General features: G+C 41.3%; 1 protein-coding gene and 1 pseudogene across 5 annotated transcripts in view; one reads left to right on the top strand and one right to left on the bottom strand.

The window, feature by feature from the left end:
- mpripa (myosin phosphatase Rho interacting protein a) overlaps window positions 1-26,564 on the bottom strand; it is a 206,182-nt gene that overhangs the window by 82,599 nt on the left and 97,019 nt on the right. For all 5 annotated transcript variants that reach the window (XM_078240235.1, XM_078240236.1, XM_078240238.1 and 2 more), the window contains 2 exons: window positions 8,400-8,551; window positions 1,136-1,220 (listed from right to left, as the gene is read on the bottom strand). In XM_078240235.1, coding sequence (XP_078096361.1) covers window positions 1,136-1,220; window positions 8,400-8,551 — 237 coding nt within the window. The remainder of the gene's footprint in view (window positions 1-1,135; window positions 1,221-8,399; window positions 8,552-26,564) is intronic.
- On the top strand, window positions 18,145-18,766 carry LOC144510894 (general transcription factor II-I repeat domain-containing protein 2B-like; annotated as a pseudogene).

Below are 26,564 nucleotides of genomic sequence, written 5' to 3'. Positions count from 1 at the left end.
TCTGCAATCTGTTACATGACCTCAGCATGGATTGTGGTAGGAATGCTATAAGTTGACTTTAGTGCCCCTGGATTAGGGAGGATAAAAATTAGATATAGCTCAGACTCCTGGTTGCTACCTGGCGACAAATGTTGAAAATAGCACGTTAAATAGCACATTGCCACTCACTGTCTCGTCTCACAAGTTAAAAATGGTAACTTCAATTAAGATTGTTTGTAGCAGGATCATACCACAGAAAAGGACCAGTGTCTTCAAGAGAGACGGGGAGAAAATAACTATAAAAACCATGACTTCCCATTGATATAGAACAAAGAACAAAGAAAATTATAGCACAGGAACAGGCCCTTCGGCCCTCCAAGCCTGCACCGACCATGCTGCCCGATTGAACTAAAACCCCTACCCTTCCGGGGACCATATCCCTCCATTCCCATCTTATTCATATATTTGTCCAGACGCCCCTTAAGTCACTATCTATTCTGCTTCCACTACCTCCCTCGGCAGCGAGTTCCAGGCACCCACCACTCTGTGTGTAAAAATCGTGCCTCGTACATCTCCTTTAATTCTTGCCCCTTGCATCTTAAACCTATGCCCCTTAGTAATTGACTCTTCCACCCTGGGAAAAAGCTTCTGACTATCCACTCTGTCCATGCCCCTCATAATCTTGTAGACTTCTATCAGGAATATGTTTTCTCCATATGGCCTGCAGATCATGGTGCTCTTATCTCTGATGGGAAATTTTCCCAGTATCTTAGCCAACATTTATCCCTCAAACAACACCAGTTAAATAGCTCAATTGGTAATTTATCTTGTGGCTGTTGGTGGGACTGTGCTAATTGTGAATTGGTTTACCACATTTTCCCACATTGCAGTGACCACATTTAAAGCTGAAGGAGTTGACTGTGAACCTTTTTGGAATTTTCTGAGGTCATTTTCTATATAAAATCTTCTTTCTTTCCTACAACAATTCAGTCACATAAACGTTATTCCTAATAAAAATTAATCGTTTGTGTAATTGGAGAATTCAATTAGCTGGTGATCGGCACCTCAGACAATAGGGTTAAATTCAACTCAATGTGATGTATATCTCACATTAACTATTCTATATTTGCACATTACCTTCCTACATTTTCTTTACCTGTGGTGTGGGAGGTTCCACCTTCCGCTTCTTTTTCTGATTCTGTTTGTTGGTGCGAGGATATATGATCAGCATTTCAAACCAGCTGAAAAGGAGACATACAAAAAAAAAATCAGAACTCCAAGTGACAATGACACTCTTCACCATTTTTGGGAGTTTTGACAGACAGCTTTCTCAAGAGTAAAATATTGCAGGTGTCAAAAATTGCAAGTAACAGAAAATGCTGGAACTATGCCATCAACATCTGTGGAGAGAGAGAGAGTTACCATTTCATATCAATGACACTGTCACAATTGAATGGCAGTGGACAATTAAACAACTAACAAGAGGAGGAAGTTCTGCAAGTATCCCTTCGTCAATGATGGGGGAGCCCAACACATCAATGTAAAAGACAAGGCTGAAGCATTTGCAACAATCTTTAGCCAAATGTGCCAGGTGGATGATCCAATTTGGCCTCCTCTTGAGATCCCCATCATCATAGTCTTCAGCCAATTCGATTGATTCCACATGATTTTAGGAAAAGGTTGAAGGCACTGGGTACTGCAAAGATGATGGGTCTGACAACATTCCGGCAATAGCACCGAAAACTTGCACTCCATTCCAGTGTTGTAGCTGTACTAGAATAGTCCCTAGCCAAGCTGTTCCAGTACAGCTACAATATTGGTATCAACCCAGCAAAGCAGGAAATTGCTTAGACATGTCTTGTCCACAAAAAGCATGGACAAATCTAATCTGGCCAATTACCACTCCACTACCAGTCTACTTTCGATCATCAGCAAAGTAATTGAGGGTACTTGCGACAATGCCAGTAAATGCCACTTACTCAGCAATGACCTGCTCCTGAAGTTCAGTTTTGGTTCTGCCAGGGACACTCAGCTCTTGGCCTCTTTACAACCTAGCTCCAAACATGGGCAAAAAAGCAGAACTCAAAAGAGGTGAGGCTGACTGCCCTTCACATCAAGGCAGCACCGGACAGAGTTTGGCCTGTAGTCATACCTAGCACAAAGGAAGATTGCCATCGTTGTTAGAGGTGAATAATTTCACTTTCGGGACATCACTGGGGGAGTTTCTCAGGTTAATGTCCTAGGATCGACCAGCTTCAGCTGCTTCATCAATGGCTTTCCCTCCATCGAGTAACATTTGCAGCACACGAGCAATGGCCATCACCAACAAGAGAGAATCTAACCATCTACCCTTGACATTCAATGGTATTACCTTTGCTGAATCCCCCAGCATCAATAATCACCAGCCATGTAAATGCTGTGGTTACAAGAGAGGGTCAGAGACTGGGAATTTTGCAGAGAGCAACTCACCTCCTGACTCCCAGAAACCTGTCCACCGTCGACAAGGCACAAGTCAGAAGTGTGATGGAATACACCTTACTTGCCTGGATGAATGCAACTCTAATAACCGTCAAGACACTCCACACCAACAAGGAAAAAACAACCCACATGGTTGGCACCCCACCCACCACCATGAACATTCAATCCCTCCACCACTGACGCACAATGGCAGCAACATGTGCCAAGTACAAGATGCATGACAGCAACTCACCAAAGTCCTTCAATAGCACCTTCCAAACACACATCCTCTACCACCTAGAAGGACATGGGCAACAGATGGGAAAACTATCACCTGTAAGTTCCCTCCAAGTCATACAGCAGCCTAATCTGGAAATATATCTGTTCTTCACTGTCACGGAGACAAAATCCTGGAACTCCTTTCCTAACAGCACCATGGGTTTACCTACAAGACATGGACTGTAACAGTTCAAGAGGAAGCTGAATACCACCTTCTCAATGGCAAACAGGGATGGGCAATAAATGCTGGCCAAACCAACAACATCCACATCCCACAAATGAATTTTTAAAAAACTGTCACAACTGGGAATACTTAGATGATAACATTTTTAACAAGGTAGGGGAAGAACAAAAGGGAAGGTCTGTGCTAAGGGTGGAAGGTAGGAAAGATTAAATGGCAAATGGGATGGTGGTGCAAGAGAAAAAGAGATGGTAACAGGACAAGAAAGAAAATATGTTTCTCAAGGCGATGCAATGGAAACTTCAAATTCATCACCAACAAGCAAAAACAAAATAAATAAAGAAAAAAATGGGAGCAGAGGTTATGATCTGAAACAGTTGAATTTTTGAAAGTTTGTGTTTGATATACAGAGCACAAGATACAGTATGTAAACTTTCATGGCAATGCAAATAGTATAGAAGCAAAGACAATAATTCATAATAAAAACATAGCTGAATGGCATGCAAGCCAATAAAATAGATAAATAGCAGTATTTACATTGATATAGCACTTAATCATATCCAATATATACAAAATAAGCATAGTTTGACATCTCATTCAAAGTCCTAAATTACAGGTTAAAATTTTGATTTGGGACTTCAAACTCAACCTTCTAGCTCAGAGGCAAAAATGCTGGTTGCATAAAAGGCTCTTTTGAATTTCAAATCAAAGTAGAGAGAGCTTCATTTCCTTTGTTAAAACCTTAACCCCCACTTACCCCAATATTCCATAGTCCCATAAGAAATAGGAACAGGATTAGGCCATTGGGCCCCTCGTGCCTGCTCTACCATTCAATAGGATCATAGTTGATCTGACATTTCTCACAACCACTTTCCCTAAATGTAATTAGCGGGCCCAGGACTGAATTCTCTGGGCCCGCTGGCCTCCCCTACCCCGCCAGTGTATTTCATTCTAGCGGGGTTTACAGTAGGTCCCCACTTTCGAGCAACTATCGGGACGACCGTGCTGGAGTGAGGGGCAATCAGAGCTCCCCCAAGGGGTCAGATGGCAGGATTTAATGCCCCCTGGGCATGGGCACCCTGTCAGTGCCAGCCTGTGCCCCCAGTACTGCCCAAGGGGAAAAGTGCCCATGCCCAGGGGGAACCTTGGCACTGCCCATTGAGCTTTGGGCAGTGCCCAGGACAGGGCAATCAGTGGGGGTGGGGGGTTGTGCTGCCACTCGGCAGACAGGACATTTTGGGGCAGGAGGGAGGCCAGCGACTGGGGGAGGGTCGGATCCTGCCGTGGGGAGATCAGTTTGTTTGCCGTCTGTTTCCTGGGGGTCTGCACTGCAGGGGGTAGGGGAGGGGATGATGAATGGAGATCGGGGTTGTCCAGGATGAGGTCGGGGCTTGGAAGGTCAGCACTGCAGGGGTCCCGGGCTGGCCAGCAATTGAACTGGCCAGCAAACAGGACGCTGACTGTTCAGGGTCACTGCGCATGTGCAGAGGCCCGCTGGTTTCAGCTTCCCAGGCGTGAATAGGCCCTGCCCCCTGAAACTTAATGATATTCACCCTGGTGGCCTCTGCATTGCACAGAGTGTGGGGGATTCTTCTCTGAACTCCCACTGAAAAAAACAGCGTGAATTACTCCAGTTTTCCCATGAATTCGACACTTAGAATTTTTGGGGGAGAATTCCGGCCTTTTTTATTTCAATGAGATCACCTCTCATTTTTCTAAATTCCAATGAATAGAGTCCAAACCTGTTTAACCTTTCCTCATAAGACAATCCCTCCATACTGGGGATCACCCTAGTTGATAGTGATCTGAATTGCCACCAATGAAATACTATCTTTCCCTAAATAAAGGGACCAAAATTGATCACAGTATTTCAGATGTGGTCTCATGGGTACCATGTACTGTTGCAGCAAGACTTCCCCACTCTTATACTCCAACCTCTTTGAAATAAGGGCCAACATTCCATTAGCCGTCCTGATTATCTGCTGCACCTGTGAGCTAGCTTTGTGTTTTGTGCACAAGTACTCCCAAGCTCCTTTGCGTTATAGCTTTCTGCAGTTTTTCTCCATTTAAATGTACTTGTTCATTTGATCTCCCTTCCAAAATGAACAACTTCATATTTCCCACATTTTGTCTATCAGTATCGCTTTGTAAACTGTATCTCTCTTGCCCATTGGTACCGATGTGAACCACAAACACTGGCTGTTCACCCTCTCCCTCCAGAATTGTAGCCACTCTGAGACATCCTTGACCCGAGCACCAGGGAGACAACTTACCATCCTGGAGTCACTTTTGCAGCCACAGAAATATTCCCATTACAGTTGAATCCCTTTAACTATTGCATTTCCACACCTTCTCCTCTTCTGTGCATCAGTCAACCGTGGTGCAACGAATTGGGCTTTCTCCTGAGAGGCCATTCCCCCCCAACAGTATTCACAGTTCCACATACTGATTTTCACTTGAAGGCATTGTCAATTAAATGACATTGCATAGATCACTATCAACTTAGTGTCAATATGACCCAACAATTTAACTTGCACAGAGAGCACGCTTTAATCTTTGCAGGGCTGGTGAAGATACTCACAAAGCACAGTCATCAACACAATTCAAATATCAGTCGCAAACATAAAGCCAGTGATGGCATAGAACTGTGCAAAACTCCTTGATGCTCAACAGAGCAAATGATGAATCTATGTACAGAAATCCTAAATAAGCAGGAGTCTCAGTGATTTATTCAGAATGAAAATTTGGCACGACGGCAGTGGTAAGTATTGCTGCCTCACAGCGTCAAGGACCCGGATTCGATTCCCGGCTTGGGTCACTGTCTGGATGGAGTTTGCACAATCTCCCCGTATCTGCGTGGATTTTCTTCGGGTGCTCCGGTTTCCTTCCACAGTCCAAAGACGTGCAGGTCAGGTGAATTGGCCATGCTAAATTCTCCCTCAGTGTACCCACACAGGCGTTGGAGTGTGGCAACTAGGGGATTTTCACAGTAACTTCATTGCAGTCTGAATGTAAGCCTACTTGTGACTAATAAATAAACTTTAAAACTTTATTTACCAGCCTTGAGCAAGGTTAGAAATAACAAATAGTGAATATGCGAAACAGAGTCAGAGAAGGAAGGTGATTCCAGATTGACATCGGAACAGTGGGGTTGTTAAGGGTTATAGATATATTAATAACGTGATTATTTATTCAGGCAAGTAGAGGAAGAATCTTAGCACTTTTAAAGTTAGAATAAACAGGTGGTGCAAAGATAACCATGTACAGACTCTGGATAGGGTGGAATCTTTAATACTGGATTACTCCTTTTTTGCTTCGGGTTTTCTTCTATTGAGTTAAACAATAATTTGCAACCTTCACAGTACAGAAACAGGGTAGGTATAATGTCAGGGAAGATATCCAATGTAGTAATTGAGGGAGAATCATCGGTCAGTGCTATTCACTTGCCACAAACTTAGTTAGCTTAAACCTATTAATAGAAAGAGGAATAATTTACATAGCTTGATACATTCCAGAATTCTCAAAATATCATAGTAGGTTTTCTCTTAACATAGCGTAAGATAACTGTGCACTGATTGTGGAGAAAAGAAACACTCAAATTGATTATCATCGACCCCCGTTGTAAATTGTGTAAGTATGGATAGAAGATAAAAACATGGGACAATGAGAGGGAAAATGAAGAAGGGCACATGGAAGTGGGGCTCCTCTTGAAATCCATTCAATCCTGACCCTTGTTTTAGATGGCTGTGCTGCCTCAGGTTAAAAGAACCATGCCTGAGGGCCGCATACTAGCACAGTGGTGAGCACTGCTGCCTCACAGCTCCAGGGATCCGAGTTCAATTCTGGCTTTGGGCGATTGTGTGATGTTTGCACATTTTCCCCATGTGTGTATGGGTTTCTTCCGGGTGCTCTGGTTTCCTCCCACAGTCCAAAGGTGTACAGGTTAGACGGATTGGCCATGCTAAGTTGCCCCTCAGTGTTCCAAGATGTGTAGGTTAGATGGATTAGCCATGGTAAATGTGTGCAGTTACAGGGCAGGAGAGAAAGCTTGTGTAAGATACTCTGTCAGAGAGTCAGTGCAGACTCGATGGGCCAAATGGCCTCCTCTGCACTGTGGGGATTCTATGAGTCGGTCTGATTCAGGCATCTAACTGCAGGTTTCTTGCCACATCTGGCTCTTCCTCCAAAGATGTAGAGTGCCCATCACCTTCCTCCTCTTGGAGCTCCAGTCTATGATGCTGCACAGCATCATATAAAGTGCAGACTACTATCACCCTGCAAACCCTTACAAGCCTCATATCACTACTCTATTTTTGTTACACACCTTTGAAATGTTGTGACAGATTTGCTCATCAATCGCATCTCAGTTTGGCACCCTGTAAAAAAAACTTCCAACAATGCCCCTCTGATCCTCAACTCAGGTCAAATAGATTTAGTCCTAGAATGATCTATCATTCCTATTTAGAATTGTTGACATCCTTAACCGAAACTACCATGCTCCCTTTTCTTTTCCTTCCTCTATCATTCCTGAAAACCTGGTAATCAGGAATGTAGCATTTTGCATCTGCAGCTCACCAATCTGATCAGTTAAACTATGGATATTGACATATATTCAATTTAAACCTCCTTCATCACTTTTGTTATATTCCTCAATCTGGTCCCTGCAATCTTTTGCATCTTTCAAATTTTATCGCTACTTGTATCTCTCTCCTCTGACTGTATTTCTGCATCTGTGTGTTATTTTCTGGTTCTCCCCCACCCCTCACTAAATCCTAACAGCTCCCATCTTAAAAATCTCAGCATAATGTTTCCAATCTTTAAATCCCAGTAGAAGTTTCTCAACTTCAAGCTCTAATACGAGGCCCTTTATCTTCAAATTTATTACTGGTTTTGTTTAAGGACTGGTTATTCATCCAACTGGTGGCACTTGTCATGGAGAGGGGATGGAGTTAAGTGGGTCTCACTGGAGTCAGGTTGCCTCCAAAATGACCCCAAAGTTCAATTTGGCAATCAGATATGTGAACCAGGAGAGGTACATGTGTTATCAGTGTAGAGTTCTTCCCATGTAGATTCCAGATGTTCTAGAAGGTTAATGTTTCCAAAGAGTAGAGTAGTCCTAGGCAATGGAAAGGTTTTTAATTAGTTAAAATCCAGCTCCTTTTAACAGTTATCTGTTGCAGATAAATTGTGGAGCTTTTTTAAAAAAACTGATCTGAAATCCAGAATAAGGACTTCAATGAAATTACTAACACATTATTTATAATTTATAAATGCAAGTTTGTCTTTGTTTGATCATGAGTTGATAGAGCTATTGGTAAGGCTATTCAGTGATATAATTAATTCAGATCTAGTTAATTCAAAGGCAATAATTCGACGCTGACTAATCAAGAAACATGTATGGAGCAAATGGTCCAGAAGAGTTACCCACCAACTGGCTCAGAAAGATGCAGAGATCAGTCACGACCACAGGGAACAAGTGATTTATATCAGAAACAACACTCACCCATTGATGGTCTCTTTGTTTTCTGCGCGAATGAAATGCTGTTTCTCTGGCATTATAATGCAAAGTGAGTTCTTCTGAGCTGTCTTGCTCTCACCGTCAGTGACGTCAGTGGAAAGATTCATGTTGATGGTGCCTTGCGGAAGAGTGCTCGGCTGTTATAAGTAAAGAGGAGATTTTGGTGAGTAAATTTATTTCAACTTTTGAGTGCTCCACAATCTCTGTTTCAAGAACAAACCACTCAAAGCAAAATCAAAATACAATTAGAAATGAGTAACTATCAATTATCAACTTAACGCATACTTTGATTTCTCCAAAAATTCAACCATCAATGGCTAAACTGCAACTGGGATATTTGGTGGGTGAAATTCCAGAGAAATTACGTGGCAGCTAAATTAATAGAAAGCTTGTGGGTTAACATCCATCTGGAACTATTGCCTTGTCTTTAAAATCAAGTTTCACTTTACATTAAGTTTCATCAGACCTGATGAAAGGTCACCATGTGGTCAGACCTGCTGTATACTTTCAACATTTTCCTTTTATGGGGTGATATCCTCACATGAATTTGCTCAAGTATATTCTCACCTCCACTTTGGTGACCTAGCTCTCAGTAAAACCATCAAAAGCTCTGCTGCCCACACTGAATCCCACTCATGCATCACCCATTGTGCTTGATTATCTATATGGGGTCTGCTATCCATTTAAAATTATCAGCCATGTGTTCAAATCCCTTTCTGGCCTAGACCCTCTTGAAGCCCACTTCAACCCTAAAATCCTTCAGGAATTCTGCATTCCCCATTTCTGGAAATATGTGCACCCATGCTCCTGTCTTCCCATTATTGGTGACCTTTCCTTTCGGATATAGGCCCTAACATCGGGAATTCTTTCGCTCCTTAAAAGCTACCTCTTTCACCAAGCTTTAGCACTCCTTACATCTATTCCTCTGGTTCAATATCAATTTTTGTCTGATTACCTTTCTATGAAGCACTTTGGAGCTCTTTCCTACGTAAAAAGGCTCTATATAAATTCAAGTTGTTGTTGGAATCAACTCCACTGTCTCTACACCCTGTAATTCTGCTGTAATGTATAGTTATTGTTTATGTCTAACCCACTAATTCATACACACAATACTATGGAGAAGGTGTCTACACTATATTTATTCCTGCTGTTATAGCCACTATTTATATAGCTGGGGTCACTATCTCTGTAAATCTGAATATGCAATGCACTCTCCACTATCTATACGACACTGCACTGATTTGCAGCACATCCTAAAGTAGTAAAGTAAGAAGTCTCACAACACTAGGTTAAAGTCCAACAGGTTTATTTGGAATCACGAGCTTTCGGAGCGCTGCTCCTTCAACAGGTGACACAGCGTTCCGAAAGCTCGTGATTCCAAATAAACCTGTTGGACTTTAACCTGGTGTTGTGAGACTTCTTACTATGCCCACCCCAGTCCAATACTGGCATCTCCACATCATAAAGTAGTAAAAAGTGAAGTGTTTATTGCAGTTTTTGGAACAAGCTGTTGCATCTGAGGAAGTAGCTTGTGAATCAATGTCCAGTAATTTAAGAATGTGAAAGCCAACGGGACGTTTTGAAATACACAAATCTATCCAAAACCTTTCTCTTCTATCATCAGTTGGAGATTCATCACCTGATCCAAGTATTGGCTGACAGAACTGACTATTACTTTGTAGCACATCAAATTACATGTAGGCATCAAAATACCTAGAGCTGTCCCGTCCACACAATGACTGTGCTATCAGATTCTTCTAGACACATTTGTATTACTGCAGTGCTGGTCACAGCAGAGGACCCACTTTTCTTCCAGTGGGGACTCTGCATTCTTTCTCTATCCAAAGTTACATTTCCACTCAATCAAAATCAGGCTATCATATTAGCTAGTATAATTCAGCAATACTACGGAAACGGTACTTCAAATGAAAATGTTACAAAAGAGGGAAGCACAGCATTGAGAGGTCACCCTATGAGGGCAGAAAGAGTAATTATCAAAGCACCACATTGGGAATTTTAATGCCTAACCCAACGAATGATATACGGTCGGGTTAAACTGCTAAAAATATGAAGCAAGACCCCCAAGCTCACACAAAAGTGCCTATTTCTGGTTTAATCATAATGGGTTTACGGATGGCCAGAAACCTTTTCCAAAGCTGATTATAATATTCAAATTCACTGAATGTTTGAATTAATTTCTACTCCTCAGATTTTGGAATAGATTTGACTTTCGGTATCCCAGGATTTAACAAACCTACAGACAGGAACAACCAGAACCAGTAGGTAAGTGCATTTTCAATGCTGCTCGGAGGCTAGGAAGAGGAGGAGGTGCTTCCAGCCTCTCAGGCAAACCTTCTACAATACCTTTCTCACTGCTGCGCTCCAAGTACCCCACTTCCCTGCAATCCTCTTCGGTGCTCAGGGACTATTCCTAGCGGTGCACAGCTGCAGCCTTCTACCATAGGATGTCCTACCTGGCAGCAGGCCAGCCTCTGTCAACCTGGCCAGCTGCTGAGCAAGAAATAGAAGACTTGGAGTTAAATTTGTCAGGACATGCATCATCTTGGTATTTCCAGGTTTCCCAGCTGCAGACACTCTTCATAAATATCGGGGACAAGTTTCACCCAACCTCCCATTTCAACATGGTATACTTGAAACCAGATTTTTCTTTCTAATGGATTCAATTTGCTTGTTTGGTCAGCAAATACTGACCAAAGATTAGCAATAAATGAGTTTAGGGACTGTTGGATAGTCATTGAATTGTTCTAGTTCCAAAGAGTATTTGATTTATGATGGTTAAAGATTTTGTTTTGCATCTCATTGTGTCAAATGTCTCACTTTCCAACTGAGGTGGCAGGATGTTATTTGTTATAATTTCAATTAGATGATTACAAACAAAACGCAAGGGCAATGCCATGTCAGAAAACAGATAATTTCCTGGAACTTCTGTGTAAACAAGGCTACATAAAAACAAGAACGAGTACTTGACATAAGGACTTTCTTACACTCACACCTGGAACCTGCTTATACCCATACCAACATTCACCTTCACCTGGGAACTCTCACACCCAGCTAAGGCTTTCCCACATTCATACCTAGAGTCCCACTGCATCCTTACAGAGATTATATGGATGGAAGAATAGAAAATCTTGCATCATATAGTGCTTTTCACAAGTTAGGTCATTACAAAGTTGCTCACAGCCATTGAAGTATATTTAAAGCATAGTCACAGTTGTAATACAGGTAAACGCTAGAAAAATGAGCACTTCCAGCTGTGAAACTAATTAGTAAGACTTCCAATTAATCATTCAGTACAGTAAAGCCCTGTTTTAAGCGACCCCTTTTAAAGCAGTTTAGTTTTAGTTTTAAAGGGCTTTATATTTTATGTCTATGTTCCATTTAAAGTGCAGTATTCCCCATTTAAACAGTACAAGGAGTGTGATAATGTCATCACATGACCAAGCCCACTGCTTCTGCCCACTGCAAAGGTACAGACCTTTAAGACTTGATTAGCTGTAAAGAGTCGCATTCCAATCATTATTCTGTAAATTGAGTTTGTGTCTTTATTTGCCCTGTTTGCTGTTTGTGAACAGATCTCCCACTCACCTGACGAAGGAGCAGCGCTCTGAAAGCTAGTGGCGTTTGCTACCAAATAAACCTCTTGGACTTTAACCTGATGTTGTGAGACTTCTTACTGTATCTTACAGTACAGGTTCCGTACTATAAACTTTGTTTTTCAAATTGATCTGCTGTTTGTACAGTACATGCCTGAGGAACTGCTGTGGACTTCTGTTTTTAAATTAATGCTTTGTTGTACTGCTCTGCATCGTATCAGTACATGTGTTTGAGGAACTTAAACATAGAAATATAGAAAATAGGAGCAGGAGTAGGCCATTTGGCTCTTTGAGCCTACTCCGCCATTCAACATGATCATGTCTGATCCTCTCTCTCAACACCATACTCTCGTACTCTCCTCATATCCCTTGACACTTTTAGAGTAATTTTTAAAGAGGTCTCTCTGCAAAGAATAAGTATGCACTTACTGCACTGTAATTTACAGTATTCCAGAACATATGGTGCAGTGTTTCAATTTTTACATTGATTTTTCTGAGCAAATATTGTACTCATGAACCTAACTCTGGCTTTAACATTGATTCCTATGGGAAACTATGTTTCACTTGAAGGGATTTCATTTAAATTGGCAATTTTCAGGAATGCCACCACCACTTTAAATGAGGACTCCCTGTATTGATATTTTCAGATGCCCTTTCCTTCCTTGCACACCTCACTGCCCAGCTGACATTTGATACATTTCTAGAATAAATTTGAATATGCTGGCATCACTGTACATTTTGCAGGAAATCAGTAAGATATTGTCCTGTAGTCAGTCACTTCATTGTAACCTCTCACTAATAAGTGATCGATTTGCTCTTTCCAAACTGCCACATTCCTAATCCTAGAATTGCACTCCTTGTTTTACTGAATTCCATAAAAGGTCTGAATCTGCACCTGCCTGCAGCAAGTCTATCATTAACCCATTACTATTACTGACAGATGCTTTGAACATTAAAAGTATTCCTCCCGTTGCTGTAGTAACTCCAGCTGTCATCACTACACACATCTCCGCACTTCTTTCAGGCATCCAGTTCAAACAGCCTTACAAACCATAAATAACTCTTAGAAATAGTCATCCTAATGAAATCTTACAAAGTAGCATTCCTAAGCCAATCAATCCCAGTCTATAAATTGTCACCTAAGACAAGGAATTACTTTTTCTTATAAAAGGGCAACGGTGACATTAAAGCTTTTTTGCTCTATCGGCACTAACATTCATCAAGCAGCAGGATTAGAAATAGAACGGTCTGGGCTGATTACAGCTAATTTACTAATGTTAAAATATGGTTGTTACAGTAATGATCACTTGGATATGCTGCAATCTACAGGCATTAAACTACAAGATGGAGAGATTTGTGTTGTTTTGCAGAGACGAATGACAGAGCCCTCAGGCTGGGAGCTTATCACTCAATCTTCCTTTCAGCCAAAGTATTGTGCGTAGTCAAAAATCACAGCAAGAAACCAACAATCTTAAAAAGAGATAAAACTGCTTCCTCCTGGCCAAGTTGATAAACATACTGCCAGTGTGGTACTGAGCTATATAGACCAGCAAACTGCAGGCTCCATACCTCATCCGTGCCAAGGTTGTTGGCTTCATGGCTTCTGCTTGGCCAGTAATTGGGGTTCAAAAATACTTTTGGGCTAGCTAGAGAGTAGTAGAGTGAGGAAATTGGTCAGCTTCCTGCGCCTGACCACATTCTAATGACTCCTTTTAGAAAGCAAGTGAGAAAGAGAGTGAGTGACTGTGAACAATAGAGAAGGATGTAAAGAGAATGAGGAGGGAAAGTAAATGTGTGTATATATACACACTAGATAAGAGGAGGATTAATCTTAGCTGAAATGCCCACATGACCAAGTTATGAAAAGCAACAACAACACATGTAAAATCACAGAAATTTGCAAGACAGGAGACCATTTGGCTCATCATGTTTGCGCTGACCGATGAGGAGCCATCCAGCCTAATCCCATTTTTGGGCTCTTGGTCTGTAGTCTTGTAGGTTAAGGCACTACACGTGCAAGTCCAAATATTTTTTAAATGAGAGGGTGTCTGCCTGTACTGCCCTTTCAGGCAGCGAGTTCCAGATTCACACCACACTCTGGGTGAAACTAATTCTCTTCGAATCCCCTCTAAACTTACTCTTGTCCTAAATCTATGCCCCAGATATATGGACCCCTTAACCAGGGAATTAGGACTTCCTACCCACTCTATCTAGATATTTCAGAATTTTAAACACTTTAATTAGATCTCCCCTCAACCTCCTCTGTTCCAAAGAAAACCTGCCCAATCTTTCCTCATAATTAAAACAGGTAACAGCCTCAAAAATCTCCTCTATGCCTTCTCTCAGGTAATTATATCTTTCCCACATATGGTGAGCAGAACTGTACACGGTCCTCCAGCTGTGGCTGAACCACTGGTTTATACAGTTCCAGTCTACCCTACCTACTCTTGAATTTTATGTTTTGACTAATAAAGGTGACTATCCTCTATGCCTCCTTGGCCACCTTATCTATCTGCCCAGCCACCTTCAAGGATATGTGACATACACTTCAAGGACCCTTTTTCCCCTCTACACATCGAAGTATGCTATCATTCATTGTGCATTCCCTTGCCTCTTAGCCTTTTCTAAATGTGTTACATATGTCACTGTTCCACCTACCTGACGAGTCATAGAATCAAAGAGTCCCTACAGTACAGAAGGAGGCCATTTGGCCCATCGAGCCTGCACTGACAACAATCCCACCAAACACTCTCTCCATAACCCCACATATTTACCCTGCTAATCCTCCTGGCACTAAGGGGCAATTTAGCATGACCAGTCAACCGAATCCGCATATCTCTGGGATGTGGGAGGATCCGGAGGAAACCCACGCAAACACAGGGAGAATGTGCAAACTCCACACAGACAGTCACCCGAGGCTGGAATTGAACCCGGTCCCTGGCGCTGTCTTCTGCAGTCTACAACTTTCATCTTCATTATCAACCATATGGCAAATTTTTGTAACATCTGCAAACTTCTTAATCATATCCTGCTACATTCAAGTCCAAATCATTGATATATACCACAAAGAGCAAAAGTCTTGGTACATGCCTGCAGGTTCCCAATGGAAATAGTCTTCCAGTCACAAAAACAGCAACCATTCTCCTTTGCTTTCTTTAGTGACTAACCTGCCAAGTGAAACCTTATCAAAAGCCTTGAAAAAATCCAAATGGACAACATCAAATGCATTATCCTCATCAACCCTCCAAATCAACTCCTCAAAAAATGTAATCATATTCGTCAGACATGGCCTTCTCTCAACAATTCCATGCTGACTCTCTTTGATTACCTGTTTCTTTCTAAATCAAGACATATCCTGAAATTTTCCAATTATTTTCACACCACTGAGGTTAGGCTGACTGGCCTGCAATGTCTTACTTGATTATCCCTTTCTCACTTTTTAAAACAATAACAATGTTAGCTTCCTCCAGTTCTCTGTAAACATTGGGTTTTCTGCAGTTTTGAGCCCTTGGTATCTGTAAAAAGCTTCCTTTTTTTATTGTTTGTTTCCTCTCAGCCCCTTTACATCCTGGGGCTCTGGATTTGTTACTCTCACCTTCTAATTTAAGGGTTCATATTTGCTCTGAACCTTCACTATCTCTTCCTTGAATTCCTCCCACTGATCAAGAACTGATTTAATCTTCAAATAATTGTTTCCAGTCCACCTTAGCTAAATCACTTCTCAGTTTAGTAAAATTAACTTTTCCTCAACTGCGGTTTTTGTATTCCTGTTTATCTTTGTCTTTTTCCATAATTACCCCAAATCAAACTGAAGTGCTCCCAATTGATACAACTTCCACAAGCCCAGCTTCATTCCCTGAAAATAAGTCCAGAGCTGCATCGTTTCCAGCCAAAATATTCTGAATGTATTTTAAGAATTTCGTTCCCTCTATGCCTTTCACGCTAAATCTGTCCAAGTTAATATTAGAGTAGTTGAAATTCTCCATTATTACTGTCCTATTTTGTTTTGTACTTCAGAGATTTGTCTACGTATTTGCCCTTCTAGTCTCTCACGACTGTTTGGAGATCTATAGTGCACGCTCAGCAGTGTGATTGCTCCCTTTTTATTCTTCAATTCAGCCCAAATGACATTTGGCGATCCTACCATATCATCCCTCCTCACAGTTATAATTGTTTCTTGCATCTATATTTGCAATTCCTTTCTTTATTAAAGCCCTCTTTATGTAATCTGTAAACCCTGTAACCAGGAATGTTGGCCTGTTATTCCTGCCCTTCTTTCTAACATTTTAGCTACAGTAATAGCTATATTATCATTCTCCCACTTGCCAATCTGTTTCTCTCATTCCATCTGCCTTCTTCCTTTACCTTCTTTAATTGCCTTATATACCATTTAGCACAGCCAAACTCCCCTGTTGTTTATTTTCTAGTCTTTGTTCCTCTGCCTTCCAAACACACTTACTAATTTTCTGCTTTCCAAACTGTGCAAAGATGAGTGGCAGGTCAGATGACTGATTAGAATATAAAGAACATCAGAGAATGACTAAAAGGTTAATCAAGAGAGAAAGTAATTAGAGAAGGAGCTAGAAATGTAAAAACGAATAGCAAGAGTTTCTACAGGTATTTAAAAAGGAAATGAGTAAGTAAAGTGTTGGTCCTCTAGAGAGTGACAATGAGCAGCTAATAGTAGATAATAAAGAAATGGTGGATGAAAGGAACACATATTTTGTTTCCGTCTTCACAGAAGAGCAGGGGTGGGCAAAATATGGCCCATATATTACTTCTGTCTGGCCTGCTATGACTCCCAGGCAGCCAAAAACAAATACCAGATTGTTGTGCTGTGATTAAAATTTACTTTATCGAAGAACATTGTACAGCAGGAAAACAATGCAGTGTCTGCGTGAAGGGTACTGGCCTATGATTGGTTGCTATGATCGTGTTGCTAATCATAGCAGCCAATGGTTTAGCATGGGAGTTGCGCAAAACTTAGTCACATAACTTTCAATTTCGCAGGAATTCATATTTGTCGTGTTTCAGTGGAGGGATACAATACAAACATGAGTTTGTCAAAGAAAAATAGATGCTGAATGCCGAGTGTTTAACAGGAAGTGGACTTCAGAATATTTCTCTACAAATGTAGTAGGGAAAACTGTGTGCTTAGTTTGCAAGGAAAGTGTCATATTAGTCAAAGAATACAACTTGAACCATCACTTTGAGAGCAAACATGCAGCTAAATACAAGAACATGTCTGACCAAAAGAAAGCTGGACAATTGCATGAGATGGTGCTCAAATGAAAAAAAAGCAAAGTTTTTTTCAACCAGATGATATATGCCACAAGATAGAATTACCAGAGTGAGCTACGTGACTGCACATTAAATCACCAAAAACCACAAGCCTTTTTCCAAGGACTGTTTGCTTAACTGCTGCAACATTGTGGCCAGACAAGAAAACACAATTTTAAAAAGTTTCACTATGAAGGCGAACTATGATAAGAGGTGTAGAAGAAATCATAGAATCCCTACAATGCAGCAGGAGGCCATTTGACCCATTGAGTCTACTCAGGCTTATCCCGTAAGTCAGCTTACTTACCATGCTAACCTATATATCTTGGGACATTAAGCAGCAATTTAACATGGCCAATCAACCTAACCTATACATCTGTGTGACTGTGGAAGGAAAATGGAGCACCCAGAAGAAACCCACGCAGACACGGGGAGAATGTGCAAACCCCACACAGACAGTCACCTCAAAGCACCAGGGACCGAGGTTCAGTTGCTGTGAGGCAGCAGTGTTAACTGCTATGGCACTCTGCTGCCACAGTGGTTAGCACTACTGCTAGCTCAGAGAACCTGGACCAACAATTAAAGATGAACAATTATTCTTACTTAGCTCTGGCACTCAATGAGAGCTGTGATGCAAAAGATACAGCCCAATTGTTGATTCTCATACAAGACATTACCACAAATTTTGAGTTTACTTAAGAACTGGCTTCAATGAAAACATGACTATTGGAAACCATTTATAGGAAGCAGTAAATAACAGCACCTCAAAATGTGAACTGAATTGGAAGAGACTGACAAGTATGATCACCGATGGAAGCCCCAACTTGACTTGAAAAATGTTGAAATTAATTCAGGACCAAGTGAAAGAAACAAACCCAGAGCAGTAATCATTTTTTTGAATTACATTATTCACCAAGAGGTTCTGTGCAAGAATATTCCGAAATTAAGCAATATTGTGGACACAGTTCCAAAATTGTCAACTTTATTAGAATAAAGGCATTAAACCACAGGCAATTTGTCTCTTTGTTAGAGGAGTCTAGGTCAGAGCATACAGATGTTCTCTACCATACAAATGTTTGATGACTTAGTTTGGGGAAAGTGTGGAGAACCTGAAAGCAGAGATTGACTTGTTTTTCCAAATGAAAGAAAAAGACCTGGATGTTCCTCAATTGAATGACATGAACTGGTTGATTTCACGTTTGCCACTGAGGTCACGAGTTACATAAATGAACTGAATTCTAAACTATAAGGTAGGGGGTTTTTGCTCATGACATGTGTTTCCTTGTCAAGGCTTTCATGACAAAGTTGCTCTTTTTATCCCACCAAATTGAAGGCAAGAAATTCACACGCTTCTCCACTTTCCAACAGATTACAATATCTGATCAGAACCTGAAAATATGTCACTACTGCCTGTTTTGCATGCTGAAATTTCCCACTACTTCAAGGATTTTTGGATGATAAAAGATGAAATGGCTTTAATCCCCTCACCTTGCACATATAATGTAGACAACGCTCCAAATGACCTCCAATTTTAGGTATTGACTTGTAGTCTGACTTATTGCTTGCTGAGTGATTCAAACTAGTGCCATTTCCCAGTTTTATGCATCTCTCAGTGAACAGCACTGATGTGACAATTGGAATCCCACAGAGGTCTGTGCTGGGGCTTCAAATTTTTAGTGACTTAGATGAGGGAAGTGAAAGCATGGTAGCTAAATTTGAAGATGACACAAAGGTAGATAGGAAAGCAAGTTGTGAAGAGGACATAGGAGGTTGTAGGTGGATACGGATAGGTTGAGTGAGTGAACAAAAATCAGGAAGACGGAGCATAATTTGAGAAAATGTGCCAATGTTCACTTTAGCAGGAAGAATAAAAAAGCAGAGTATTACTTAAATGGAGAGCAGCTGCAGAATTACGAGGTGCAGATGGATCTAGGTTTTCTACTGCATGAGTAACAAAAGATTAGTACACAGGTACAAGTAATTAAGAAGGCTAATAAAATGTTGTACTTTTTAATTAGCAGAATTGAACATAAAAGTAAGGATGATATGCTTCAGTTAGAAAGGGCATTGGTGAGATGACATCTCAAAACCTGTATGCAGTTTTGGTCTCCTTAATTAAGAAAGGATGCAAGTACATTGGAGTTGGTTCAGAGGTTGCTTACTAGATTGATACCTGCAATAAGTGGGTTATCTGATGAGGAAAGGCTAGAAAGACTAGGCTTGTTTCCACTGGAGTGTGGATGAGTGAGGGATGATTTGATTGAAGCATATATGATGCTGAACAGTATTGACAAGGTGCATGTGGAAACAATGGAGGCGATTCTCCCATTCCGACCCCGCTAATTTTTTGGCATCCTTGACCCTGGCACCAGAAAGACAACCCATCATCCTAGAATTATGTTTGAAGCTGTTACCCTCACTATCAAATCCCCTACCAATATTGCTCTTCCATTCACCTTCCTCACTGTGCAACTGAGTCATCCATGGTGACATCCACTTCGCTCAGCCTGCACTCTCACAGAAATGATCACTCTCACTCATAATGTGAAATGATAACTTGTTGGAGAGCGAGCTGCACTCAGGAGATCCCTACCCTGCCTGCCCTAGGACCATGACAAAATTGACATTTATATTTACCAGTTCGACCGCAAAGCATCTCCCAACCGTGTCAAACTATGGAATTTTATAGCTGGGTTAAAGGTAAATGCAGAGAGTGGTTTTGAAGTACAAAACTATTGCAAGGATATGTGAAGTGCAACTTCAGAAGTTGCTCTACAGAAAACAAGAGCTGTTGTAATCTCTAATCTGCTGAATGTTCTACTGGCATGGCACTACATCAAAGAAAACACTGGAATTCCAGGCAGGCACTAAGTTTTAATGGGTATTTTTCTTAACATTTTACTTTGACTCGTTCCCCTTCTGCTTCCTACCAATCTGCTGTCGCGGTCTCGCATCAGAGAATAATTTAAATGTTGCACATAATGCAGTTTTAGTATTTCTAATTTAAATGCTTCATTTCTCTCAGTTTGACAGCTGCTGGAAGAAAATGATTTAATCCTCCAGTAACCTGTGTTCGATTAGAAACATCGAAACATAGAAAAACTACAGCACAAACAGGCCCTTCGGCCCATAAGTTGTGCCGAACACATCTCTACCTTCGAGACCTACCTATAACCCTCCATCCTATTACGCTCCATGTACTCATCCAAGAGTCTCTTAAAAGACCCTACTGAGTTCGCCTCCACCACCACTGATGGCAGCCGATTCCACTCGCCCACCACTCTCTGTGTGAAAAACTTACCCCTAACATCTCCCCTGTACCTACCCCCCCAGCACCTTAAACCTGTGTCCTCTCGTAGCAGACATTTCCACCCTAAGAAAAAGCCTCAGAGTCCACCCGATCTATGCCTCTCAACATCTTATACACCTCTATTAGGTCTCCTCTCATCCTTCGTCTCTCCAAGGAGAAAAGACCGAGCTCCCTCAGCCTATCCTCATAAGGCATGCCACTCAATCCAGGCAACATCCTTGTAAATCTCCTCTGCACCCTTTCAATCTTTTCCACATCCTTCCTATAGTGAGGCGACCAGAACTGAGCACAGTACTCCAAGTGGGGTCTGACGAGGGTCTTATGTAGCTGCATCATTATCCCTGGACTCCTAAACTCAATCCCTCGATTGATAAAGGCCAGCACACTATACGCCTTCTTAACCACCTCCTCCACCTGCGGGGCCGATTTCAGAGTCCTATGGACCCGGACCCCAAGGTCCTTCTGATCCTCTACAGTACTAAGAGTCTTTCCCTTTATATTGTACTCCTTCATCCCATTTGACCTACCAAAATGGACCACGACGCATTTATCTGGGTTGAAGTCCATCTGCCACTTCTCCGCCCAGTCTTGCATCCTATCTATGTCCCTCTGTAACTTCTGACATCCCTCCAGACTATCCACAACCCCACCAACCTTCGTGTCGTCGGCAAACTTACCAACCCATCCCTCCGCTTCCTCATCCAGGTCATTTATGAAAATGACAAACAGCAAGGGTCCCAGAACAGATCCCTGGGGCACACCACTGGTGACCGACCTCCATTTAGAAAAAGACCCATCTATACCCGCTCTCTGCCTCCTTTGGGCAAGCCAGTTCTGGATCCACCGGGCAGCAGCCCCTTGGATCCCATGCCCTTTCACTTTTTTTAGAAGCCTTGCATGGGGGACCTTATCGAACGCCTTGCTAAAATCCATATAAACCACATCTACCGCCTTCCCTTCGTCAATGTGTTTAGTCACATTTCCGAAGAACTCCACCAGGCTTAAAGGCACGATCTGCCCTTGACAAAGCCATGCTGAGTATTCTTGAGCATACTAAACCTCTCTAAATGCTCATATATCCTGTCCCTCAGGATCTTCTCCGTCAGTTTACCAACCACTGAGGTTAGACTCACCGCATGGTAATTACCTGGGCTATCCCTATTCCCCTTCTTGAAAATAGGAACCTTGTGGAGGAGGAAGCAGGAACATCTAGACTCTGCTCTGTGTGTGGGATTTATGTCCCTGACATGTTCCTATCAGAACCATATGCCCAAGGTGAATGGATTGCTTCGAGCTGTCACCAACACACATGATACTCAGTTCAACATTAAAAAGCGCTCTTACCAATATTAGCAGTGAATCCTCAAATGTGTGCACTACACTCATCCATAAACATATATATGAGAACAGGCAATCTGGGATGAATCTCTTTTTATCACTGTTCACATGCAAGATTCTTTCTGGCTGTGAATTTGCTTTCATCATTCATCTCCATATCCATTTAAGCATACTCCATCAGGCGCTACATGAACACAATTTGAGTCACCTATCCATGAACTTAAAAAGTGTTGCCTGCTGATTATATTAATTGCTGCAGTCAGTGGTTGGAGCTCACCAGTCTGTCAGGGGAGATCTAGTTATTGCACTCTGGTTTGACCATCATTTCTATTTTGTATGATTGCACGTAATCCCAGTAGCGGTAGGACTGGGGTATTCAGTTCAATTGTCAAAGATGACACATAACATCAGGATCATGTTCTCTGGGGGGATTTTCTGCTACTGTTTTCATCTCAGTTACAGTAAATTTACATCTAACTATCAGGGCTCTACTTCTGATAATCCCGTCCCCGTTACATAATCCATTCACATCAGTGCGCGCGCGCGCGAATCTTCAAAAAACTAAGTTGCTGGTGAGGTGAGGCAAATTCTGAGTGTTATACTGTGGGACCTGCTCCTTCACTTTTTTCTACTATCAGCTGAACAATGTGGCAGAGAAGGCTGTCACCATTTTTCCCATCCATTGCAACAACTCTGCCAAAAAAATGGGAAAATTCCGCTCTTAGTGTTTGTATGGATGTTCCCCATTGTTATGTTTTACCAGCAATGTTGAATGGATCTCAAAGTACAATGAAATGATAACGCACAAAATAAAACCCCCGGAACAAAAGTAAAAACAGCATCTGAATGGCAGCTGGGCTCAAGTAGCAGTGGCCTCTCCTCAGATTCATCCCAGTGAAGTATTTATTTTTATAACATTAAAGGCACTATATAAATGCACGTTGATGTTGTTAATGTAAATAAATTACAGCACTCAAGAAAAATGGTTTTGGGCAACAAAATATTGCCTTCGATTTAAAATGGTAGTGTTCGAAAATGCGTATCTGGAAACTGTTGATTATTTGAAAAAAATGAGGCAGTCCTATGAAGAGGGAATAAGACAATTACTGCTTATAACCCAAGAGGGCTTTTGGCTTCAATTCTTGCAATGCTGAAATTAAAGACATTTATTACAATATGGCACAATCTGTACTTGAACAAAGCAAGTGTGTACAGCAAGTTAAACTGCTGCTTCCTGTGTAGCCTAAACCTTCAGTAACATGTTGACAGGAGCTCTCAACCTGTCCTCTTTCAACCTCCTTCAACAAGTGCAATATGCAAGCAGCATCTCAACAGTAGTTTTTGTCCTGTAACAGCAAAGAATAACATCTTTGTCAATGTTAAGTTCCAACACAAAGCCAAACTAGCACTACAGGAATTTTAGGACAGTACAATCCAAAGTCTAGGATGTCAAGGAGACAGAAATAAGGAGATATGGAGACAAATAATCATTTCATTCAATTTCACTGAAGTGCAAAGTTGAAAGAGCTTTTTCCAACCAATAAGTGAAGCAGAGCACAGCCACAATGCCATCCTGTGTTTCACATACAAGTCTTCATTAAACTGCACTATGATAAATATAAATGTCAAATAGACAGTGAACTATACCACCCCATCAAATACTCCCTGTTAAGTTTAGTAAAGCACAAGGCCATAAAAGAAATTCTTGGATTTCTGGGCATCAAGAACATTGAGAGTGGAGGTAAGGGAGTTAACAATGAGCTCTAAACAAGCAATAAAATGCAAGAGGAAATAGGCCGATGGAATGTTTGTACATACAATAATAAAGCTAATCATCTCACAATATACTGCGATTTAATGAAACTGCTTAATTTGGTTACACAATGTGAATAATGCTGTTATTGCTAAGATTTACAGCAAGAAGATTAATATTAATGTCTTGCATGAATTCCTTTCTACAATCAATCTAAGGAGAGGTCACTGTTATTTGAATCCAGCTGCTGCCCAGCTGCTGTTTATATTTTCTTTCCACGGTGTTACTTTGTGTGTCATTATTTCACTGCACACTGAGATCCATTCAACTTTGCTGGAGAAAATAACAATGAGAAACACCCATACAAATACTAAGAACATGATCCTGACCTTTTTCATCTTTCATGATTTCACTAACCATCCCAACCCTCTCGCCACTGCATTGACAGCTTCAGGCTTTTTCTCTGGCAGCCTTGCCTTCACTGAGATTGCGTGAAGCCGTACAAAATATGCATGACACTCCGACCAAAGTCATAGGAACATATGAGTAAGTGCAGGCCATTTGACTCTTTGAGCCTATTAAATCTCCCCAAACGGGTTGAGGAGCCCCAGTGTTCCAGTCACTGACTGCAGGGATTAACACAACCAACAGGCAATGTTTATGAAAAGGTGGCAGCAAAACTATATCCATGTGGCCACCTGGTGGAGGCTGCCCTATTTGGCAGGAACCCCTCAAGTCTTTTAAACCTCCCTCTGCACAATCCTGTCAAACACTCCCAGGTTTAATTTAATCCAAATGATGGGACCAGTAACAGTGCAACACTTCCCCAGTAGTGCCAAGAAGTGTCAGCCTAGATTCTGTGCTGAAGTCCAGGAGTGGAGTTACAACCTACAACTTTCTAACTCAGAGACAACAGTGCTCCCACTGAGACAAAGCTTACACATGAACATCTATAAACTTTAGTTTCCTCCTTCCCTATACTACCACAGTTAGTTCATGGTTACTAGTGTTTAAACTGTACGCAGGCGAACATTTACTCAGACAATACAAGTTCACAACAGTAATAAAAGTTGAGCAACAGTAACCTTTTCTGAACCAGTCTTTGATTCTTCACTGAGCAAATCTTTTTCACAGAATATTGTAAGGGATAAGACCTCACACTGTATATTGTTTTATAAAATATATATAGATATGCTCATTAGTGTTTCTAAAATGTTCAGAGCTAAACAAATACATTTAAAATGGCTGAAAGTGGGTCTATGACCTCTGAACAAAAGAAACCACTTGGTAATTTTAAGAAAACTCATACCTCATTATCCCTGAGAAGCCAATAACAATCCCTGTGGACTGAACAGCTCAACTTCAAAGCAAGCTATACAACATCTAGATGCATCTAATAACCCCTGCTGGCCAGAAGAACGTAGATTAGCTGCTAAAACAAAGACCCCAGAACCTTCATTTCACATCTTAATTATCAAGACTCTTTGATATCCAGACAATGGATACATATACTTTGTCAAAGATGGTGAAGAGGTGGGAGCCATGTGACATGGGCCTCTGGGTCGTGGAACAAGGATTACCTTGCTGAACAGAAACACTCAATCTGCTGCAAGACACACCAACAGAACTGTGCCAGATTGGACATCTTGGCCCAACTACCCTGCTTCTGCTGGAAGTCAGCATCATTGTCCACAAGATAGATTAATCTCTGCATGCCTATCCCATCATGTGAACTCAACACCACCAAAAAAATGAAATTATCCAGCATCAGTTTTCAACCCACCAACCTCCATGAAGGAATACATTATTGGACTTTTGATTCTGAACTCTGGAACCCATGTGAAATAATATTTCTTCTGTGGTCTCTATACTGTAAATCTTTTTTCTATCCACTCTCTTTATCAACTCCAATTTATCTTCAACTGAACTTTTAACTTCCTATACCGTTGACTTTAACTCCATCAAGAAACCTACTGAGAAGGGTGGAGCTGCTGTTGGAAAGCAGAAGTAATCCTACCAGGCTTAGATCAAAGTGGGAACTGTCTTTTCCCTTCAGGATATACTTGATTACACTTTCATTACCCCGACCTCTAGTTTTCCATGCAACACCTGATCATTCACTTCTACCACATACCACTGCTAAGAATCCATGTGAGACCGTAATGTATGTATAATTCCACCAATCTTCAATTCAATGTTCAAATGGTGATCTTTTTCTGAACATATCAAGTCTATCCGTAAGTGTGATCTTGACCTCCCTGTGAATCACTATACACCTTCCATTCTGACTTTCTACGTCTTGCAACAAGGCTGAACGCAAACCTGAAACGGTATTTGACTTTTCCCCAGGATCTCCTGCAACCCTTAGCTGTCTTGATTTTTTTCTTTGTTTCTTGCACCTATCTTTCATTTTTTTGGTTGACTATCTTAGCCATATGGTGTACTTACACCCACAGTGCTGCTTCTTCTCAGGTGACCTGTGGCATCATTTCCGGTGAATATAGTAGTACAACAGCAGCCAGTAAGAGTCAATACTTAATACTTAACATGAACCAGCTGGGTTTTTATGACAATCAATAATGGTTTCATGATCATTATTAGACTTTTAATTCCAGGTGTTTCACTAAGTTTAAATTCCATCATCTGCCATGATGGGATTCGAACCGGGTCCCCAGAGTACTCCCTTGGGTCTCTGGATTACTAGTCCATCAACAGTACCACTGTGACACTATCTCTCCTTTTCACTATTTATAAGGACCCTGCTCTAACCTTTTACGCCCAAAGTGGATGATCTCACATTTGCCAGTTTTTCCCCATTCACCTCATCTATCAGCAGCTCTTTGTAATTTTAATGC

The sequence above is a fragment of the Mustelus asterias genome, chromosome 23 (genome assembly GCF_964213995.1).
Source record: "Mustelus asterias chromosome 23, sMusAst1.hap1.1, whole genome shotgun sequence".
Taxonomy (NCBI): Eukaryota; Metazoa; Chordata; class Chondrichthyes; order Carcharhiniformes; family Triakidae; genus Mustelus; species Mustelus asterias.
The sequence above is the reverse complement of the archived record's forward strand: the minus strand, read 5'-3'. Positions and strand labels throughout refer to the sequence as shown.